Source organism: Triturus cristatus, chromosome 4_1, assembly GCF_964204655.1.
Source record: "Triturus cristatus chromosome 4_1, aTriCri1.1, whole genome shotgun sequence".
NCBI lineage: Eukaryota > Metazoa > Chordata > Amphibia > Caudata > Salamandridae > Triturus > Triturus cristatus.
This window is the reverse complement of record NC_140585.1, coordinates 1,293,120,365-1,293,144,335: the sequence shown is the minus strand read 5'-3', so window position 1 is coordinate 1,293,144,335 and position 23,971 is coordinate 1,293,120,365. Positions and strand designations below refer to the sequence as shown.

Sequence of the window (23,971 nt, the reverse complement as noted above, 5' to 3'; positions counted from 1 at the left end):
GAGCGCACGGTACTTATGCTGTCATTTGTCATGGAGTGGTTGCTCTGTGTTCTGTGTGCAAATACTGTGTATTCTGGTTCAAGAGGACCACTTTTGGTCTTTAAGTTAGGTATGTTGGCCTTTCCATAGTAGCAGTATAGGGTATAATTTGAGACTTGTAAGAAAGAGGTGGGTTGTGTTTCACTCGTGCAGTGTCAAGGACTGGAACTTTCCTTGGGCAATCTTGAAGCATTTATAGATTGCGCGAGTAAAGTTTAACTCCTCCTTCTTTTAGTCATGGTGCCACAGTGTAAAAAATTAAAGTTCATGAAATATATAAGTGTCCCCTTCAAATGGTCACAAATATGAACTGAATCAAAAAAGTAAAAAAAATCGATTTAGCAATCTTTAAATTCTTAATTGAAGTTGACTGTAAACACAGAAGAAAATCAGCAAGGCACAAAACTCCTTCTCACATCAGGAAGGAGAAAAGAGACAGTCTATACTTAGAGAAGATCCCAGAAGGAAAAATATCCAATCTGATTGAAGCAAAATCTGAGCCAAGAATAGGAGCAACGTCCTTTGTTTGACCCACAAAGCTATCTGTCCTTTAATTCGGGGCTCATACGTTTCAGGTATATTTAAAACATACTGCCCTTCTAAACTGCTTTGGTCATCTTTTGTTGGTCTGATCACTATTACAAAGTTTCGCAAAGTAGGTCTGGGGGCCAGGCCTTTTCTGTGGTTACTGCCAGGCCTGGAACAAGCTGCCTTTGGCTCTTCGTATTTGAGCTAGACTTACAAAAATTTCATAAAGCAATAACATCTCATTAATTTCTTCAAGGTTGTTTTTTTTCTTTCTTTTTTATTGACATGTGAAATACGTTTCTTGGACTATGCACCAGGATACCCTTTGGATAGTTGCATGCTCAATAACCAATAAATAAATAAAATAGCAAGAGGTGAAAGATCACAATGAAAAATCAGTTAACGAAACGGTTTGTGATACAAACCTCTTTGTATGTGCTGCAAACAGGTTCTGCAAACACAAGAACAGACTCTGCAACATCTTGGATTTGAAAACATTCTCCAATGGACAGAGCACCAGTTGGAAAGGGCTGCTTATCAGGATTGTTCTGCCCCTTTCTAAGAGCTCATGCCATTCATTCAACTACAAAGAGGAAGCCCACATTTAACATCATGCACACCTTGCAGAATCCTGGAGTCCCGCTTTTGGTATTCACACTCCATATGACTCACCTAAAACCCTTGAAGGGTCACTGCATGTGTGAAAGCACTCGAGTGACCCATCCAGGGAGGATACTCTGTATTAGTCTGAGCACGGTATCAGTAGTGCACTGATGAAGAGAACATGAAAAATATCTTCCCCTTCTGAGCCGAGGCAATATCAGGTAGTCACTTACTACTGTCTTTTGCACAGATTCCAGTATGAATGTAACAATATGGTCCTCCCAATGCTCTGGGTTACAAGGGGGTGTTAAAAGAAACAACAAACAAGTATAGGGGCATGCACGGAAGAGACATCTTGCAAGAGAACTCCCTAAGAGGGTAAGCCTTCTACTGGGTCAAATGTTGAAGCAGACCACAAAACATTTTCATGACCTGAGGATCATAGACCCCATGAAAACCACCTCGGCCTCTCCTAAACACCTACATTTGCAAGAATCAGACGTGCTACCAGTGATGGGAATTTAGGGAGAGGTAGGGGTAGTGAGAGCGTGAAACATGTGATTGGAAATTAATCCCAGATGAAATTGGCTCTGTTGAGGGCCGCACAATGCCACCTCAGTGTCAAGAAGATACGTGCCCTCTGTACTGGCTGGAAAACAAAGAAAGACCGGGGAATATGTATAACCAGCTGCAAAAGGAGTTTTCAATAGACATAGGTTTACAGAGATTACTGATTTCGGCAGTGGGTGTTGTTACAGGGAAAACGAACAAAGACCGAGTGAACCAAGAAGCGAAGTCAAAAATAAACATGAGAAGTGGGAAAGAATGTGACTTAGTATGAAAAAGAAGTGAGTTAATGCAACTAATTACACATTGCCTCACAAAGACCCTGAGCCTTGAATAGTCTTAAATAGGTCTCTGCCACTATTGACCCACATATGACCATAACAACTTGAAGTGAGGATGTGAATTCATGAAGTTAGCGGTCTAATGCTTCCATTCTCAAATGTTTCCATTGACCTGCCTTCCACCATCTCCTACTCCCCATGCATTCTATGCTGGTTTTGTTTGTCCTGAATCCTGACAAACATTTGGGAGTCAGACATTTCTGAACCTTATATTCAGGTTATTGTTGTACCATAACTGATGGAAGATCACTTGCATGTTAATTAGGATTGGAAACGTATGTCATCAGTTAAGATAAATGAAAAACTGAATGAATCTTAATGGGAAAACCACTGGGTCGATTTGATGAGTTATTACAAATGATCAAAAAGAATATGGTTAAATTCAACTGACAATGTATCAACTGGGAGAAAAGGACAAACAGTCAAACTTTATCTACAGATAAAAAGGAAGACATTTGATCTTCATTTAACAGCTTTAATCTTAATCCTGATTTTAGAATTGTGTTAAATTTCGGAAGGAAGTTGTTTATGCTTCTGCAAATGACTCAAGTACTCACCAGCTGAGGAACCAAAGGGTCATTGCTAGTTGAGAAATTAAAAACTCCTGGATAAAAACCTTTGAAATTAAAAGTGAAACTTTGCTGTTATTACGAGATGCATTTTTATAGGTTCCGTAGTTGGCATATAAGAAGCCCAGTTGTCTTGAGTTGCTCCAAACTCTGCTTGATTGCCTTTGTTGGACCATTATACCTGGGACGATAACCACACGATAAATCTTATTCAGCTCTAACTACCTTACACAAAAGCTTCTAAAAATGTAACAGATATTGAGTGCGTCTATCAGAGATGATAGTATAAGGTGATCCATGGAGGCAGTGAGAAAGCACTATGCCATTTCCGTAGCTGTTTGTGAATTAAACAGAAGAGAAAAAATGTCTTCTGTAGGCTTCATTTATTGCACAGCCTGTTATGAAATCTGTAGAAATCCATGCCAAGGTTCAGGAGCCACAGAAATGGTGAACATTTTCTAAAGGTGTAGAATGCAAGGATTTATTTTGGGCACTGACATAAGGAAGAACATATTCCTGGCCATCAGAATGATCAAATGGTAACAAAGTTTTTAAAAAACTAGAACAAATTCAAAGTATTCTTAACTCATCCATGATTGGAAATAGCAGAGTTATGGCACATATTTTATAACATCCACTTCTAGTAATTGGAGTAAAGATAGCTTGTTCAGTAACTACAGCTGATTTAATTGAACCTAGGAGTTTGTAGATTTTCTAACTTCTTCAGATCCATCTGGACTTCTGCAATCTTAAACTTATCTTGAAATGACTGAAACAAGACAACAAAGAGGACTTACAATCTGTCTATATATACACAATGACTCTAGATGAAGACATTCCTGTAATATATGTGATGGCAAATTCATGTTTCTGCATTGAGAATTTCTCGAATACTGCATATTTTTGTGAGTAGTTTCAATTTCAATTGGTTTTCTAGCCGGGCATCAAACAAAATCTTAATTTAGAACATACCATCTTCATGCCCAAGAACTCTATTTCAAGCACTGCGTAACTCCATTCTGACTCTGAAGGAACACAGAATATGGAAAAATATTGTATATTCTTGTACATCATCTCCCTGCTTCTATAATTAAACAGATCCGGCTGATCTTTTGAAGCCATCTGTTTCACAATAAAGTTCTCTGAAGTATTAGGATGACACAAGGTTGAATAAGCATCTGTTTTCATGTACTGTAAACTCTTTTATCTTTATCATCCTTGCAAAAATGCTTCTTCATATTCTAATGTGTAAGACTTAGGGCCCGATTCCGTTCTCGTAAGGAAGGTCTCCAATCGGTATTTGTAAAGAGCAAATCCGATTTGAAGCCTATCTTTCTGCCCGAATCGTCCCCCGTTCCGAACGATAAAGTACGATGCGAATATCCTGTATGCGCCGTGCGAATCGTTTACGAACCCAAACTTGTCCATCCGACACGTTCGTAGTGGAATCGTGCAGCAATGGAGCCTTTTTCCGACCGAGTGAGTACGATACACGAATCGGACAGCTATATTGACTCGGTCTCATTGAGACGAAACGGCTGTCAGATTCAGACCAGGCCCCCCTTTACCTGGAGCCCTCAAATTCGGTCACGGGGGTGCGCGTGGGTCCCCACGATCCAAGCATGTACAGTGTGGCGGGCAACATGGGGTGCTCGCCACAGGGTGTACACTTTTCCCCACCTACCCCTTTCTTGCTATGGGAGACTGTGTCTGCATCTGTACACAGGCTCCCACGGAGTTCAATGGGAGTCGGAGCGAGGCGAGTCCGTAAGCATACAGCAGCATCGTACTCGCTCGTTCGGACTCCCAGAGCACGTCTCGCTCAGAAAGCCCTCCGCACCTGAGTTGTACGGAGGGCTTTCCTAGCGAGATCAGGATCGGGCCCTAAGTAATTTTGACTGTTTATCTCTTCAAAATTCTTGGTAAAAGTATTAGAAATTTGTAAATCCAAGGAAACTTTCTTTGAGTCACTTCAACACTTGCCAGAAAAGACACATCCAGAATAACTGATCTCTTCTTCAGGCCCTTAAAAATTCCAGAAGCATTCATCAGTTAAAATCCAAGATATTCAACTTCTTCACTCAAAAACACATACTACTCAAGTTTACACTTCAACCTCATATGTTCTTGATGTTCTACAACGTTTTTGAAAACATCAAAATGTTATCAAAACTGAGCAAGACAAAGTGATTCAAGACTTCGGAGAATATTAAGTCTGCAAAGCACTGGACGATACCAGGAGCATTATACAATACAAATGGCTTCACATGATCCGACAGAGGATGAGAAAAGCTGTCTTCCACATGCAGCAGAGGATCAATCCCTTTGTAAGTGTTGCTTAATAAAGACTAGTGTTCCAGGACTGTATGCAAAATCCCTTTCATAAGAGGCATAGAACCTCTTTCTTTGATCATTAACTTGTTTAAGACCCTATAATAAATTTATGATTGAAGATCTTGGTCTTTCATGTGGCCAAAAGGTGATAGAGATGGCAAGGTTAACCTATTCTGAAAAAGAAGTCTTTAAAAATCCATTCCTTTTCTCAGTTATGGAATATATATGTGCAAAAGTAACAATAGGATCATGTCCAGATGATCTTATGCAATTATATTCACTGTTAGAAGGAATTAACCAGATTATTGTTTTGGCAAAAACTGGAGAAAATGATGGTACTCTAATAGCACTGAAGACAGGTTAGCCATTATTAACTAAGAAGTGGAATCTCGCTTCTCATCAGTTGGTGATCAGTAGCTTTCATAAGCATATCAATGCTAATGACACAACTGTGAGGATAAGGATATTGTTTGAGTTGACAAATTGACATATGAATTATGCATATATAAACAAGTAATGTCACAATTAGAGTGAAATTAGGGGAAACAATTAAGCCGTCTCGTAAGCTGGTGACCAGTAACTCCCAGAAACATAACAATGGTAATCAAAAACACAGTGAGATTAAGGAAATTGTTGTTTGAATTAAGAACCTATAAATAGGTGATGCCATAATTAGAGAGCAATTAGGTCATAAGATAGTACCCCAGTATGGTTGCCAAAAGAGACTTATAATGGAGAAGAAATATCACACATATGATTTGACATTATGTACATCCATCATCAGTCTGAATCACTTCATTAGTTCTCTTAACTGTCTTTGGAATACTATTTGTTGTTCCTCAATCCTGTTCAATAAAAAACTCCTCATGCACAACTATTCAACAAGACATGTATTAAAAATGGTTCTTGGCATTATTTATAGCTGTACAATATAATGATGTCAGTACAGTCCCATTTTCTTCTCAAGAGAAAATTGAAAGCTTCCAGCATTTCTCAAAAACTGATTAGGGCAGTCCTGAATCTTTTCCTGTGTTAGAAATTGGTTTCTGCATTGACTTGGGTGTGAGCCCTGGTCAAGCAGTAACCACATTCTTAGTCAGGGCAAGGCACCAACAATCCATCAAATCAACCTGTACTCACTCTAGATTGGCACAGAGCAGTCAGGCTTAACTTGAAGGCAGTGTGTAAAGTATTTGTGCAACACTTCAGACAGTAAAAACTGTGAAATCAGCACACAAAATATCCCAAACCAGTTTAGAAAAATAGCTCATATTTTAATAAATGAAGACCAAAACAACAAAAATTCAATACGTAGAATTTGAGTCATGACGTTTTAAAGAATAAACTGTTAAATAGCACTTTGAAGCAATAAGGGCTTGTAGGACTTGGCCCTTTTTGACTAAACTCCCAAAACGTTTTGCTTTCCCCCTAGACCTTTTTTCTGACATCGTGTTGCCAACTTAGATGCTTTGGACACTTTGACACTGCTAAACAGTGTCAAAGTGTAGGTGTTCCCAGTATAAATTAATGGTAATTGGTTGTCCATGATTGGTATGTTTGCCTTACTGGTAAAGTCCCCAGTACAGTGCACTATATGTGCCAGGGCTGGTAATGCAAATGCTACTAGTGGGCCTGCAGCACTATTTGTGCCACCCACACAAGTATCCTTAAAAGGGAACTCGGGTCTGCCATTGCAGGGCCTGCGTGCAGTTTGTTCAACTGCCATGTTGTTCTTTCAAGTGCATTCACATGCCAGATTTACCCTTCCCTTTCTAGGCACATCAGACACCTCTCTGGTAGGTCTAGGGTACCCCTTGGACAGGGTGCAGTGCATGTGAAAGGTAGGGCATGTACTAAGGTGTGTGTCATGTCCTGACAGTGAAATAATCTCCATTTCGTTTTTCACTGTTGAAAGGTGATTTTGCCCATAGGACAGAATGGGAGAGCTGAGTAATATGTTTTCCAGCCTATCTTCCCAAAGGCTTAAGATGGAAAGGTGAAGTTTAGTATGCCTGAACTCACAATGTAATAACACATCTTTTTATGTAGGTGGTTTTTGCATTGTGTGTTCAGAAGCCACTCTTTTAGAAGTGGCTGAGTGTTTGTGCTTTCACATTTATGCGTGTCTCTGCCTGGCTGTGGATTGACTGGATTTGAAAGCGATAGGATCTGGAGAATGTCTTGACCCAGGGGAGGAGGTGAGACAGCAAAAGGCTGACCTGCATCTGGAGTGTAGGGGATGGGAAGTAGAAGCCTCTAGAGGTGAAGAGGCCTGGGTTGCTGCTATAAAACAATTGGCTCATCTCCTGCTGAGCCATTGAGAATCCAGACCCCTGCTAATCAAAGGAAGAAAGGTCTCACTGGCAGGGTGGCACCCAGGACTGGTTTGAACAGGGGTCAGTACTCCCTGAAGCACAAATAATTCAAAGCCATTGAGCTATGAGAGCTGAAGCCCCTGAACTTTGGAGAATGGCTTGATCAAGTGTGAACAAGACTGGAGCTACTTCATGGTCAAGAGGACCTTTGCCAAGGAAGAAACAACTGAAGAGACTGAATGATAGGACTGACCCTTGCTGTGTGATCTGGGGCTGGCCTGCAGTTTGCTGTTTCAACCAAGGAAAGTCTAAAGGGACTTTGCTCTGTTCTGTGTCCCCCTGCGTGAAGGGCTTTGCTGTGTGCTGTGTCCTGAAGTAACTTATCCCCAAGGGCTTGAAGTGAGCTGGCTCCCTGTTTGGAAACACAGGAACACAAAAGTTTCCAGGAGAGTCTCAGTGGCACTGTGTGTGTGTGCTTGTTGCCGCCTGAGACCCTCGTAAGAACTGCCCTGTGATTGTAGGCGCCTGGAGTCCAAGTGAGTCTTAGTGACGCTGTGTGCATGTGCTTTGTGCAGCCTGAGACCTTCAGGAGGATTGGCCTGTGATCGGGGGCACCTGGAGTTCAACAAGGATCAGCGACGGGGTGTGCGTGTGCTTTGTGCAGCCTGAACCCCTTTGTGAGGATTGTCCAGTGATCGTGTGCAGTGGAATCCAAGTGAGTCTCATCGCCGCTGTGTGCAGGTGCATTGTGCACCGGGAGACCTTTGTGAGGATTTGCCTTGTTATCGTGTCCACCAGAGTATAGTAAGTCTCAGCAGCACTGTGCGTGTGATCTTCGTGCAGCCTGAGACTTGTGTGTGGAGTGCCCAGTGATCGTGCACACAGAGTGAAGGAAGACTCAGCGACGCTGTGTGCGTGTGCTTTGTGGCAGCCTGAGATCTTCGTAATTGAAGCGGCCCGGACCGGCAGTCCCTAAGGAGCCCGAGCCACCGTTGAAATTTCACAAAGCTGCATTGGAGGTCCAGCCGCTGAACAAGGAGAGGAGAGTGAGTTCGCGCCCCCCAGGTAACATGTGTCGACTCCTGGGGCGGGGCTCGGAGGGAGACACTCTCTGCCTCTCTCTCGTGTTGGCAGCACGAGCCTCTGCTTCCCAGCGGTGCCTTTGAGGTGAGAGAGACTTCTAAGACAAGCCTTGGAAGTATACAGATGACCTGTCCTGGCTCCAGAATCACTACAGGGGAGTATGCATCCCTTTGTGTGCGGACAGGACACAGCCTATTCAGGTGTTAGTGACTCCAGGTCTAGCTCTTTCCTCCCATCATGCCAGGATGGCCCATCAAGTTACACTTGAGCTCCCATTGTGTGTTGCTGTCTAAGGAAAATACACATGGCCCAACTGTCACCCACCCCAGTCATGTTATTGGAGAAAGGCAGCAGGGATCAAATGTCTAAAGGCAGAATATGCCAACTTTCTAAAAGTGATATTTTCAGAATTGCAATTTAAAAACTGACTTCATCATAAGTTATGATTTAAAATTGTAATGCCAGAAACACCAAACTTGAAGGGGTCATCTCTTCCCATTTGGATATTACACTTTCACAACCAGGACATGTAAAACTTAAAAATACATGTCCTGCCTTTTAAATACATTGCACCCTGCCCGCTGGGCTGTTCAGGGCCTACCATAGGGGTGACTTATATGTATTAAAAGGTAAGGTTTAGGCCTGGCAAGAGGTTTAACATGACAGGTCGACATGGCTGTGTAAAACTGCACACACCGGCTCTGCAATAGCAGGTCTCAGACATCCTTAAAGGGCTACTTTAAGGGTGGCCCACCAGTAGCAATTAATTTATAGGCCCTGGGCACATGTAATGCATTTTACTAGGGACTTATAAGTAAATGTAATAAGCCAATTGAGGTTAAATCAATGTTACCATGTTTTAGGGAAAGAGCACAAGCCCATTAACACCAGCAGTGGTAAATTGTGCAGAATCCTAAGTCCTGCAAAACCAGGAGGTCTGAAGGCAAAAGGTTAGGGGTAACCACGCCAAGGATGCCAGGTCTAATACCCTGTATCTCCGCCATATAGATATAAATCAGCCTTCCACTTGCACTATTGGGAAAAGAGATCCACAGAATGCTCAGATAGTCCAGATGAAGGAACTTTAGGGAAAGGTGAATGACTTCCTTTGAACTTCCTTCTTTCTTTTCATCTCCCTTCTAATCTAGGTTCAATCAAAAGTGCTAAATAAATAGGTTCAGAAAAAGAACTAGGCCGCTATGATCAAATCAATTTCTCCTTAGTTTTCTCCTTCAAACAACATTGAAACAATGTCAACTGACTTCTTTTAACCCATATTGTGAACACTGTTAATTCATGAAAACAGCCATGTAAATCAATACTGCATTCCTCCTAGTGCTTAATGGCTGGACGCTCATCAAAATTATCAAAAAGGGAAGAGGCCTGTGATGATTATATTCAGTAAAGTGCTTGTGTGTGGTTAGTTTCCTAGGCAAGAGCCGGGGTTGTACCACACCAGATCTGCATAGCCTTGGTCACTTTGCGATGTGAAAGTGCCTCCCCTGAAGGATTCCCAAGAAGTGCCTTCAGTAATTGATAATTCCGTGTGAGAATTTCTTCTCTTAGAGGCTCCACTGCCTCTACAAGAACCTGTTAAATTAGTGGAACAACCGGTTTTTTTTCAGGCCTGTTGGACTGGTAGTGGGTAGGTGTTCCATTTTCCCATCATTCTGCCAATTGCTGGGTGTCCTCAAGTGTAACTGCTCTCATTCTGTTACTAGAGATATAAATGTTCAAGAAAAGTCAGTAAACCATGAATGGTGCCCCAATGTGGCCCCCTGTGGCCCAACGGGCCAGTGTTAGATGTGCCCATGGTGCATGTGGCTCGGTCAACTTATAAAGCTCAACCCGCTCCCCTACCATGAATCAGAGAAGGGAGCCAGAGGCTGAGACTATCGCAACAGCATAATTTTTGGCAAGGAGCATGTAACCTCTTCACAGCCAACAAGCCTTTTGGTACTCTGGTGCAGGGCACAATGGAGCTTGAGTTAATGGCACCAGCGGAGAAATATACCCCAAAGGCTGGGGAAGGCAGATCGAAATCCAATCTATTTTCTTTTTTCAAAATTCCACCAATTATGATGGAGAGAACTTTCCCAGAATTTCCGTCAGAAGGTGAAAGGGTTAGCACTAAATGGAAGGTAGATTACGACCAAAATCTCTCAGTCAAAATTGTCTGTATGCAAGTCGATCACCAGAAGAGATCAGGAAGTCAGGGAGTGAAACTCAAATGTAGCTGCTGGGCAGAACTGGGCTTGGCAGGTGAAAGGATGAACATTTGCCCAAGCTAACTCGACATCATAAGATGCTCTGGACTAAAGGGACAGCAATACGCACGCTGATGTATCTACAATGGAGGACAAAGGCACTTTGATGGGAAACCACTATGCTAACCATTAGGTTCACGCTTAAATTTGCTGGGCCTCCAGCCACACAGCACAAATTCTGCATGTAATAGACCAGACACCATGTGGTGAAAGTAAGTATCCATTTTCTGAAAGAATTGAAGGAATTTACAAGAGGAACAGGGAAAATTATCTCTGTTATGTGATGGTCGAGCAGTCACCCAGGTCTGGGAGTAGGTCCGTATGGTAGTTTCAAAAACATACTGAAGCAATGTATTTTTTATATAAAAACAATTAAAATTAAAACACAGACAGTAATAACAGTATATTGTAATAAGAAGCGCTTGGGGTGGATTAATCACATTTATTTCTAAGTGTGAATTCAGAATCCAGTGCCTCAACAGTAACTCTGGGAGGTGGAGTTAAAGGGGGTTATATATCAGACCCCGAATGTGTCCTTAGTCATTAGGAATTACTAGGAGAATCAATAATCACCGTCCAGATTCTCCTAGTTAATCCATATCACTCCCTGAGATTTGGTACAATTTTAGCAGTCAAAATCTCTGGGTGTAATATGCAGGATCTGTGGGTTTACTGTGGATCTGGTAATCCCAATGTCACAGGTAACACCCATGAACAGTGCCTAATTTGTAAAAACAGTAAGTGACAGGGCTCAGAAGGCCACTGCAGCTTGCAGCACACATTGCCCCTGCTATGCTGCCATTGATAGTGACAACACACCTACTAACCATCGCACTCCTGCAAGTGTGGCAATTTGGACTATTTCTGGCCCCAAAAGCTATAAGACTGGTTTGGGCAGCAGGTAAGATTTATTTATATTGTATATTGAATTACCAATTAAATGCTGTTGTGGTCATCTCAAATTTATCCAGACAGCGCCCTGGTATGGCAGACTGTCACAAGCCCCTGTGCCCACAATTAAGTGCCAGTTCTGGACACCGGAAACCACTGGCTCAAATTAAGCACTGCGCATGATTGACCCCATCAGGATTACTGCAGCACTGGTATTCCCCCCCTATAGATAATTGAGTTCACAGCATGCAATGAGCAAGTATCTATATCCTGACCCCACCCAATCAGGATCTGTCTGAAGCCTGGATGTCCTCATAGCACAAGGGTATTGTTCTGTTGGAAACCTGAGTATCAAAGACAGCTTTAGCAAAAGATCTCAATGCTATTTTCAAGGGTAGATGTTGTTTCTACAGGTCAAGCTCGAGTGAAGATACAGAGGGAGCCAGTTCTATTGACAATCTACTTGCCACAAAAGGTAGGACATATCTTCTGATACTGTATATGTAATATTTTATAATGAAACGGCCAATGGTGTTGCTTTGCGCAGATATTTGTGATGATTGTTCCTCAAAAGGTCCACTCTCATCAAGCACCGGAACTCATCCATCTTGGTAGTAAGAAATCACATGAAATGCTATGCTCTGGTGCTCATTGATTAACTTTAACACATGGTTTCATTTCAAGACTTGGCCATGGACATATAAGATGGATGAGCCCAAACCAAAGTCAACTGTGATATAAAGGTGGAAATAATCAAAAACACATAACTGAAAATATTTTTTCCTAGAAATTATCCATCGCTACCATATTATTCTACAGAGAGGCATCAATCAATTTTAATTTTCTTTCCTATTTGACATGGAGTTGATTATTTCAAAGGTGAAAAATGCATTCAAAGTAGCAAGATCATGAAGATTTTGCAGTGCATTTCTCCAAATCATCTTCAATCTAAGCCTTGCCTCTGAGAGTGATCGGTTCTGAATCCAGCCTAAAGCAGGAGGAAAATTTAAAAGGAAACAGTTGAAAAGGTGGACCAGTTTGCTAATGGAGTATGTAGGAGATAGGTTATTGGAGAGTGGTTTGGAGAGTCAAAAAGGGAAGAGAGATCATTTATTCCAGAGGAGCCAGTTGTCACATGTTTGTCATTGACTGGCTTCCCTAAACATTGCTGATCCATCATAAAGTAAATGTGAAGCTACTTTTAAAATGTTAAAATGCACTGAATGAAGAAACAGGGAATACAGGGAATACAGAGTAGTCAAATCAAACGAATTTTATTTGTTAAAAAACCATAAACAAATACACACAGTTCAATACGAATAAATTCATAGATAAAAACATAAAAATCTCTGTATAATAAAATCTTTGTGCCATTATATAAAGATATAGCTTGTCCTATAAAAAGTGCGCAGAAGCAGATGCTGCTGGCAGCACCAAGCTATTAAATTTACGCATCATAAGGTGGCTTGTATATACTAGGCAGTATCAGCTCCCCAATGATTATACCTGCTGCAGCCCTCTCGATGCAGGTAAATAAATCATCACTTTGGTTATTTAAATTTAACAAGAGGATATATGAGATGAAGAGGTAAGGGCCAAAAAATAAATGTTACATACAACTGATAACCTCTACTTCAGACACAAAGACCATTATGGAGAGACACCTTCTATGGGTGTAAGGTTGTTTGTGTCGGACTGTGATAACGTACCCACCTGGTTACGCAGCCGTACCAGGTTCGTAAGGTGCCTTGCATTTAGGAGTCAGTATCTGCTCCCCAATGAATCTATCCGCTATAGCCCTCTCTATGCGTGGAAAAAAATCATCCCTTTGGTTATTTAGATCTAAGGGCCAAATATAAATTTGTGTATGTGTCGGATTGTGATGACTTTCCCACCTGGCTACGCCGGCATACTAGACTGTGAGACACACCGCACTGGAATGTAACAATTGTAAATAATGTAAGGCTGGTCTGCATATTCTGATGTTGAGGATTCAAAGTAGAGGAATGGTCCTCCTTGGTGTCCTGTATAGGTTGCAAAAAAAGAAAAATTCAGCTGCGATTGGGCAGATCCTGAGTCGCAAGTGCAGAGCATGAAGTCTTTATCACAGTGAGCCTTGGAGGGATAAGATACCCATAGATGGGCCATATTGATGCTGAATCTTACCAAATAGTGCCTCTGATAGCTTGGTGCTTTAAATAAATATGGCTCCATACAATTGGTTGTAATAAATGGCATGTAGGCTTCCATTGTCCTCTTGCCACACTCAGCTGCTGCTCTTTTCCTTTCCAGGAGAACCAATAAGTCATGTTTAACAGAAGCTCTGATTAGCAAATTAGGGTTCTGTGAGTCATCAAAAAGGTCCTGCCATCCAATTGAATGCAATTGGGCCTTCATATAGGACAGCTGCTTAATGTTATAGGCTTCAACTAAGTTCAAACAATCACCATTTGATTGAGTGACGTTTTGGGTCTAGACCAAATCAACAACCATAGCAGAGTCTGTGCTATATTTATAGCTTCCCTAAATGTTGTAGGCCTAATTTGTCATGGCATATTGAGGAGGATGTGCCCCTGGGTAGTCGAAGCAGTCTGCACAGAAAATTATTCTCGTCAGTCTGCAGCGGTGCAAGATCACAGAGCCCCCAGACACCAGCACTATAAGACACCAGGGATACACCAAAGATACCAGAGATACATAAGACACCAGAGATACATCTAGCCATATACATTTTAATTATCACCTCCAGGGGTGAAGAGCTCAGTTTGGCAGCAAACTTAAATAGTGATGCCATAATCTGCTCAAATTGCACAGATCTCACTCTCAAGTAAGTGTTTCCAAGTGCTCTTCATGTCAAATGGCATCCCCAGGAATGTAAATGATGGAACACATTGGCGCCCATTAGGATGGCGGGCGGACTTCAGTCCGCCCACCAGCCTAGCAGTGCTGGGACCGGCCGCCAGTGTTGCGGCGGTCCCGCACCTGCAATTAGGATGCCACCACCACCGTGGCGGTGGCATCCTCCATTCCCAGCATGAGCACCGCCCGCCACAATGCTGGGAATGCAATGTGTGCATTGTCTTGCACAAGGTGACAGGTACCGCGTGGTGCCTGCCACCTTGTCCATGACAATGTATGGGGTTACCATAGGTACCCCCCATGTGCACCCCCCAACCCCCCAATACCCAGGGGGCCCGCAACGATCCCCCGAAAGCTCAATCCAGCCCCTTTTCCGCCCAGTCACCCAGCGGACGGAAAGACCGTCCGCCGGGGTCCCCCCGCCATACTAATATGGCAGGTGGGAAATGGGTGGCGGGCGAGGTGTGTTGTAGGGCGGATTGCCACCGCCATGCGGGTGGTGGCGATACGCCCTACATCCTAATAGACCCCATTGTCCTTTGGTGCCACTAATATAGAGGGGAATCAGCTACTAGATGGACGGCCATAACCATGGTAAATGATTTAGATTTTTGGTAGACAGCCACAATTCATCCATAAACAAGACAAATATGTCCAACAACTTTGAAGGCCCAACCCAGTTCTAGACATAAGGATGCAGTCTGCAGAATACCATGTGTACTTGGAGATGCTTAGTTCCCAATCTTGGTGGATCTACCTCTGTTCCCAATAGATATATGACAAGGTTGTTGATATAAAAGCTAAATAAAAAAGGGGCTAAAATGCAGCGTTACCATCCCCCAATTCACCTCAGCGTCTGGTGGAGTCAATGAGGCTTCTAACCCCACCCCACCTGCTGATGAGATAGGAAAGGTTGAGGTGACAACCTGAAAGAAGGGCAGGTGCAGGCACTATCAGAACTGAAGCCTAATGTGCATGGGGCCATCCTTACCAGTGACTCAGGAGCATGTTACAAATAGTGAGGCCCTGTGGTGTGAAACACAAGAATTCATTAAAAACCGACAAATAGACATCCATGTTACCTTAAGATTTATAACAGTGGAATTTTCTGTGACTCATTACAGTTTGGAGACAACTGAAAATCCTCCAATGTTATCAGGAACTCTAAATATGAGGAAGTATCCACCAGATAAATGTCCCTCGTAATCCTACCCCTATGGAAAATGTAGCCAAGTGATTGTACTCCATGTTTACAGTGTCCTCCAGAAGTTGGAGGATTTTCATATCCTTCCAAACTCTGTATGAGGCCCTTTGGTTCTTGTCTGAGATGTTGAGATCCTAAACTGATTCCCTGGTACACAATCGGAAAGGAGCATAAAACACGGTTTGGCTCGGAATTGCTAAAACCAAGAAATAAGAATGATTCCCAAAACCATGTGTGCTATGTCTCAACATAATTTCCTCTCTGTAGAATTATTGTTACCACTTTCTATGTTTTCAATTGCAACTCGTGTCCTAATTAGACTTAGGCCCTCATTACGAGTCAGGCAGAGAAGTATTGCTGGGCGGAATACAGCTCTGCCCGATCACGACTGGCCTGGTGTTTCTACACCCCATTTTCCCTGGTGCAGGAAGAACTGACTGGATTTTACCAGTCAGTAGTTCTGGCAGGTAAAGCACATTAGTACGTGGCTGCAACAGCATCCAAACCTCTGTCTTCGTACCTGCCTGAGCATTTGTTTTAGGCGAGGGCAAGCAAAGAACCATTTTTCCTTTTGTCCCTGCTCCTCCCTACCACCACCGCTGCCCAGTACCTACCTCCCAGCTCACATTTATTACGTGCTCAAAGCAGGTGGTAAATATGCTCATTAATAATCCTGAAACAAGGAAAACATGCAGAATGCCATCCAGTAAAACAGTGCCCACATAGTTAATCCCCAACCAAAGGGGATGAAGCCATATTTGCATGGTGCTGTCACAGCGTAATCACAAAGGAACATTATTTTTTGTGTGGGGAGTATGTACCCCACCACTACTGCTCAGTTTGTGATGAGGGTCCTGGTCTTCTAGACTCCCCTAATTGTAATGGGGCAGCGCAGGTGGTTGGGAGATTTCAAGCTTCCTTGCTGGATTTGCCAGTAGCAACATGGCTGAGGCATCAGGTGAGGTCAGGTGAAAGATGAGAGAGAATTGCTCAAATTCTAGAGCCAAGTTGGTGCAAACAGGGCCAGGGGAATGAGGTGAGAAACAATAACTCAATTCCCTCATTTGATGGAGGCTGATAGCAGGGGTGGGCCATTATTAAATCAGGCTGGCGGTTGATATTTCGTAACTGGGAAACACCCTTATCCACGAAGGGTGAACAACGATCATCCTTAACAATGAAGGCTGAACTACGCAAGCCCTACCGTGCATATGTCTTAACCAAGCATGTGTGTGGTGAAGGCATATGCGCAGTAGGGCTTGCAGATGGATGGAAGCAGGAAGAAATCGTTGTGAGGTAAGTGGGTTTGGGTCAGGGTTATTTTGTGGGCTTAGGGTGAGTCGGGTAGTTTCCTGGGCTGGGGGTGGGTCGGCCTTATTTAAAGTTGGGCTGGGATGGGTCGTGGGTTTCTTTGTTGGCTGAGTTTTCAGGGCACGGGGTCGACATTTTAGGGTTCAGGGCAGGGGGTAGGGATCGTGATAGCACTTAGGACTTAGGGGGGCATGGTCGATTTTAGGGCTTAGGGGGTAGTTTAGTTTTCAGAGCTTGGGGGCGTTTTAGGGTACAGGGCCCGGGGCAGGGTCATTTTTAGGGATTAGGTGGTAGTTTTTAGGGATATGGGGAGGGCTGAGTTGAAAAAGTTACTAAGGATGGGGAGAGTGGGGTACTTTAGGAACTCAGGCCAGGTGCAGGGGTCGGAGGATTAAATTATTATCCACGAATATGAATTTACCAAAAATACCTTAGCAACACATGATTCTTTGTAAAGGCATGCGTGGTAAAGGCATATGCATGATTAAGAATTTTGTTGTTTAGACTACGTGGTTCAGGCATGCGTGATAAACGCATTCGTGGTTCAATCATACAATCTTCGTAACTATCTCGTCAACACACAGTAGAGTTGGTTTCATCATTATATAAACTAATATGACTTGCCATTTACTGACACAATTATATTAATAGATCCTCTCTCCTAAGTACACTTGAAGAACAAATGGCACTCAGCGATATAATGCTCCGGTCATCCTCCACCCTTAAACAAAGGCTCCAAACTAATAAAGATATCCAACTCACCCCCTTCCCCACCTCTCTTCCTCATGGGGCCCCTACAGACTTCAGCCCATCCCCCCGTCCTAAGTCTCTACATTGAACCACTAGGTGCAATTCTGAGAAGTTCCAACATTCTCGACCATCTTTCTGGTAATGATACTATCAGAGGGAAAGCATTCTCCCATGCCTCCTTTAAGCCTGTTCAAGCACCCACTGATCAACAAATGCTTTAGCACACAAGTACACAAAGCAATTTATAGATTTTTCACAAGCAAGAAGCATTGGAACTCATATGGCCAAAGCTAAAACATTGAGAACAGTGCGAGTATAGATAGATCCGGAGAGATAGACCAGTTGTGACCTTCAAGGTAAAGCCGCAATATAAACCTTTTGGGACTGAGTAATCTAATGGAGAATTCGCTCTTACTATTGTCTGGCATAAAATGGAGGCTTATACATCAGAAGCGGGACAGATTTGTTCAATAGTTAGCACGCTCGAGAAAAATGGCAGGTGTGATCACAATAATGATAAAGCTAATCAGAAAAGTTCACAATACCCATCTTAGAATATCCTTCATTGAAGGTAGAGCAATACTAACCATAAAACACTCAATTATCTCCAAGTCTGGCTGACCATTCAACACTTGAAACGAAATAAACAGTAAAATAGATCCTCGCCCCACTGCCCCTCCTAAGTACATCACTTGTTCAACATCATTAAGAAACTTGACTGCAAGCCATCTATTTCTGAAAGTGTCAAACCTCTCTGATTTTAACTTGATAAAAATCTGAATTTGGCATTCAAATAAACTCTGTGTTGAAAGCTGCATAATTCCAGATTAAACTCCTCAGCTAGGTTACAACCTTCATTTGTGAGCCTGACTTTTATTTGTGACTCAATCCCTAGAGCTCTCCAGGATCGATTACTGAAGCTTTGTATTGCCCAGTATAAGTAAACTACACTTTGCTTTTATGAGGGTTGCTTCCTCTGTGACAGCAATGTTAGTTTCAGGAACTATAGGGTTTTTAAAATGAAACACAGCAAAACAAAAAGCCCAAAGTAAAACTTTTTTTTAATGCAAATTAGCAAAAGCACAACAACATATTTAAAATACAATTGTTGTTTCAACAGGCCAGGGGTCGCGCTAGAAAAACATAATTTGGAGAATAATGCCAAAATACATCAAATATAGGACTGGAGTATGGAGCCTAATTATGTGACAGAAACTTGTTACTTTCAGTTAATTATATCGAATAGGCAAGTGGCAGGATGTTTTCCCCGAGGAAGCACATGATGTCCTTGAGAAGACTGTATCATTCATACATACAATACTGAGCTCATTAATCTGCAAACATCCTGCTTCTGTTTGCCAGGGTTGAAAGCAAGGTTACATTAGCAGAAATGTTAAATGTACAATCTTCAATAAATTGGCTTCTGGGTCTACTAGAACCATGACATTTAGCAAGAATATTGAAAGGCACTTGAATCTTCAAATCATCATGAAAAAAACACCCATATTCTCTTACAAAATAAAACCAATCCACTCTTTCAAATATATTTGTAAACTACTATATTGTAATGCCAGGAATATATGATTAAAATACATAGGAGTACAACATTAGGATTTCCCACGGGTCTGAACACATCACAATGATTTATGTGAACTCTCAAATGGATCCCCTTGGAAGCCATGTGCTTGTTTACATTTGCCTGCTCAGTAGATAAAGCTCTTTGAAATGAAACTTCACACTACCTGAAGAACAAAGTCACAATATCCAGAAAACCCCAGTTTCTGGAGAGGTCTGGAATGCTGCTTCTCAAAACTAACTTTAAAAAAAGGACTCCCACAAATCCTATCAGAGTGTGCACTTAAGCTTTGGTACATCATTCCCCAAACATTAGAACCAACTCTGAAAAGAAGTGCCGTTTTACATAGTACTGGTCCCTCCTATAATAACTATTGGACCTTCACTGGTGTATCCATTTCGAAGACAAGGAATTTTAGTGAGTGTAATGCATGGTGTTTTGAGGATCAGGACAAACGGTGGCGTATATATTTGGCAGGACTCACAGCTCTCCCTTCTCCTGGAACCCCAAAACTATACCATCCATTTTAGCACAATTGTATGCAGTGGTGTGACACAAGCCCTCGCAGCCCATGCGGTGCAGGGGTCCCATGAGCTGCAGGAGGCCCCCTCAGCACAGTACTCTGGCCCAAGAGCTCCTAATTAAATCCAGAGTAGGCCCCTCTATAATCCTTGCAGGGGACCCCTCAAGTTTCGTCATACCACTGATTGTATGGAAACAAATGTTCCGTTAGTATGCGACACTGAGAACTTCACAATCCGGCCAGCCCATATCTTGTAATTTACAAGCTGAGGGCAATAGGAGCCACTGCTTTTCATCTCCTTGCCCTAAATACTTCTCGCTTCCTTCTGATTATTCCAACAATAAGCCACAGCACCCTCTTCTTTCTTCAGTATAGGAGAGCTGCCTTCCCTTTCCAGACATGCTAACACACCTGGGGCCACCATGTTTTACATGGTATCAGCTCTACTCACACAGTCTCCTGGTGAGGAGGCGATATCACATGGTGGGCGGTACCATGAGCGGGAAACCCCTGGCCCCTCTTCTAGTGACTGTGTGAGGGTACAGCATTCTTTGGGCGAGTTGTTTCTCTAGAATGTCTTTAAATACAAAAGTTTCCCAAATTTAGGCTTTATAGTTATAATTATACACACACAATCAATTGTAGTCTGTGACAGCAAAAGCCGGCATAATGCTTTTACATGCAATTGCGAAGCACACATACTCTGGATGTGTAAGGTAACATGTTTTCTAGCCTTTCTGGCGATAGGATATTTATTCAGACTTCCTACTGTAAATATTTAACTGCTTTGATCACAATCTGACTTTCACTGGATAGTTAGTTTTTACTGTGTTTCTATCAAGGATCTGTGGTTGAAACTGTTTGTGTGACATTTTCCCTCTGTAGATGGTCTGGCAGCCTTCAGAGCCTTTCTGCGGTCGGAGTTCAGTGACGAGAACATTGAGTTCTGGCTTGCATGCGAAGAATTCAAAAAAGCCAATACATCTGCACAAATTGCCTCGAAGGCCAATAAAATCTATTGTGACTACATTAAAACAGAAGCGCCAAAGGAGGTAAAAAGGATCGTGGTAATTTATCGTGCTTTCATGTCTCTCCATTTTATCTAGATGTTCGCAAAGACCTCCTTTCCTACTTGACTGGGCTTTGCTACTGTCAGTATGATTTTTGGTAGCTCTTTACCTTCTAAAATTATAGCCTGATGGACAGATGCAAGAAAGTCCAATGGTGCATGGACTACTGACAAATTCAGAAATATAAGCCTACAAGGGAGAAAAGATCTACCTGGTAATGCAAGTGAAAGGACCGGGCCCATTAGTTCTAGACCTGTTCTAGAGTCTCAATCCGATGGTTCTTTTTCGTGGCATGATAGTGTAAAGGGTATAAAAGATGTTATTGAAGCAAGTAGCCAATACTTTTCTGGGACACATAATGGCAACGGACCACCACTGAAGATTAGTTAGGTTTATTACAAAGCCAAAAATAACAGAACATAAAGACACGCCAACACAAGGGTATCAAAGTACATAGGAATTAGCATAAAGCCACATCTGCGTATCCAGTTTAAATGATGCAGCATAAACAAAACAATTAGTTCAAGAAGTAAGATACATAAATCAGGAAGCATGGGTCCAAATTGCCCTGCATCGAGGGTTGATGAGTTAAAAGCATTAAATCTATCACCACACTAACACTAAAGTAACATCCCTGCATAAGCATTTTTCAGAGGAAAAGGTCAAAAGGTTTCAGCACGTGGAGTCTTCATAAGAAGTCTCTCCACGATTCATGGGTTAAAATAGCATAAAGCTACTTCGCAGGGAAAAGCGCTCGTTCTAAGATGCTCTCTCTCTGAAAGGCAAAGAAGGAGTGGGCTCTTTCCCTATCCCCACAACAAGTTTTCACGAGGTAACAATCCCAGGGTGCAGTGCGAGTCACGCCATCTGCTCAGGGACCATTCTGAGGGTAGCTTCCCATTGTGTTGATGGTGTACTATCCTCGTTACACTTTGTCCTTGGTTCCCAGGCGTGTTCATGTGTGAAGCACAACCACTTTCCTTTTTCGACTCAAGCCACACAATTGTAACTTCTTCTCTCCTTATCTGATTAGTAAAACGTAGACATGATTCTATCTAACAAGAGCGCTTCTTCACCTTCAACACAAAATATGAGAAAGAACGGATTCCAGTGGACAAATGAAATTCAACCGTTAATTCTAAAGCGAACGTTTTCGGGGACTTGTATGTCAGGCCTATGGATTTCAGCTAACATAAGAAACAGAAGCTTTACAAATTCAAATAACATTAATACGATTTCAACTAATGCATTTACCTACATATGAAATGTCATAATTCAGAAGCTCATCTGAAACATGAATAACTATCAGTTGCACAACACTGGCTCTTCACATTAATATTGTCTGCTAGTGACATTTATTTTCTAAGGTAATTCTTCATGTTACTTATCACTGGCCTAAAACACAGCACATTTTCCGTTAGCACATCCCACAATTCTAAGACTTTGCTTGAATACAACACAGGATTGTATATAGGTACGATCTGCACGTGATTATAATACACCCCTGAAAATAAAATGAGATTTCCACTCTGTCACAAGGAAAATGATTAGATAAAATTAAGGGGATGCCTGAGGGGGATGCCTTATTATTAAAGTAAATAGATCCTTCGGCCTACGTGAGAGCAAGACAAAAAGTGATGGAGAAAGAGAATGAGTGAGTATGAGCATGAGCATGAGTGTGACCCAGAAAATGAGTGAATCTATAGATTATTCTTTTGGTGCAGCTAAAAGGTATTTCTGTGCCTCTTTCACAAATACTTCTACTTCTGTGTCATTGTTATGAATATTAGACCCTAAAGTGTCTTTCTGGTGAATTCTATGTGTTTTCTAATAAGAGTAAATCCTGCTAATTGTTTTACTTTTACTAACACATGGGTTCTAGCTTATGTTACAATGGTAGAGTCATTATATTTAAAGAGCCCCCGGAGTCTAGAAGATAACGCTTTTGAACTCCTATTACATTACATTTGTCTTATACAGCCTCTCCCAATTTGTGATTTTTTTTAAACATCTTAAGGGTCACTGTCTTCTGCTATACACAATGTTATATTTTCTAATACTTGAGGGACCATCTTCAGCTGTTTGGACATCGACTTTGCCCCTTTTACACTTTGTAAAATTTGGAGGCTTTTTACACTTTTGTCTCTTAGCTTGGCTGGGGTAGCCACATATGTTTTATCACTTAGAATCTGTCAACAATGTTGCTCCATGGGCATGTTTCTGAATATCATATCCATGAGAGAATCCATAATGTTGGCAAGGGTGAAGCTTTGGAGGGAGGGAGGGTTGAGGTGGGAACCCCCCCATACCAACAATCTTGGCTAGGTAGTTGGGTCTGGGGGCCCTGAGTTGGGTGTCCTATGCTATGTCAGTTTTTCTCATTGTTCTGATTTCACAAAGAGGTTTTCACTTGTTCATTTTTTGGACCAGGAACTCAAATACGTATAGTGACCAGTTTACCAAAAAAGTTGCAAATTTGCATTTATAAAGGTACTCCTTGAACGTATGCAAATGTGCTACTTTTTAGAATTCACATACTTTGGCAGTCGTTGACCTGGAAAACTGCGCAAGTCTCAGGTTTTAAGGCATACTACTGGCAATCAAACACCCAAACACTGATGGGAAGTATGCTTGCAAATACTCTAACCACTGGCAGGCACTCGGGGTAGCATTTCAAATCACTGTTTTTCGCTCACTGTGCGTTCCTAAACAGTGGACCTGATTTACAATTTGGCAGACTGAGGAAAGGCAGACAGGATGGCAGAGGACTTTACATCCGCCACCAAATTTAGAGATGCCCGCCGGCCGTGCGAATGCCTCTATACATTTTAAAGTAAAAATAAACTTACCTATTAATGGCCGAAGGGATCGCCCTCTGTAAGCTAAAGCTAAATACAATCTTGTCAAACAATTCCCCCCCCATTGAGGATAGCAATGGAGGGGCTAATAATTTTGATCTATGGATCAGCCAGGCGGTAAATAAGTTGGCCCCCGAGGAAAGTAAGCAACCTCAGAGAATACTAGCCACCTCACCATGGTACTCAGCAGAGATTAAGCTAATTAAAATTAAATGCCGGCGCTAGGAGCGGATCTGGAGATCTGACTATAGTACAGAGCAAAGGAAGGAATCCAATAGAACCT

General features: G+C 42.2%; 1 protein-coding gene across 2 annotated transcripts in view; it reads left to right on the top strand.

Annotated features, from left to right (window-relative positions):
- RGS21 (regulator of G protein signaling 21) overlaps nt 1-23,971 on the top strand; it is a 242,690-nt gene that overhangs the window by 171,150 nt on the left and 47,569 nt on the right. Inside the window, exons 3-4 of one of the 2 annotated variants that reach the window (XM_085650753.1) lie at nt 11,951-12,012; nt 20,646-20,812. In XM_085650753.1, the coding sequence (XP_085506879.1) occupies nt 11,951-12,012; nt 20,646-20,812 (229 nt within the window). Of the gene's footprint in view, nt 1-11,935; nt 12,013-20,645; nt 20,813-23,971 lie in introns of both variants that reach the window. The other variant, XM_085650752.1, reaches the window with a different exon arrangement.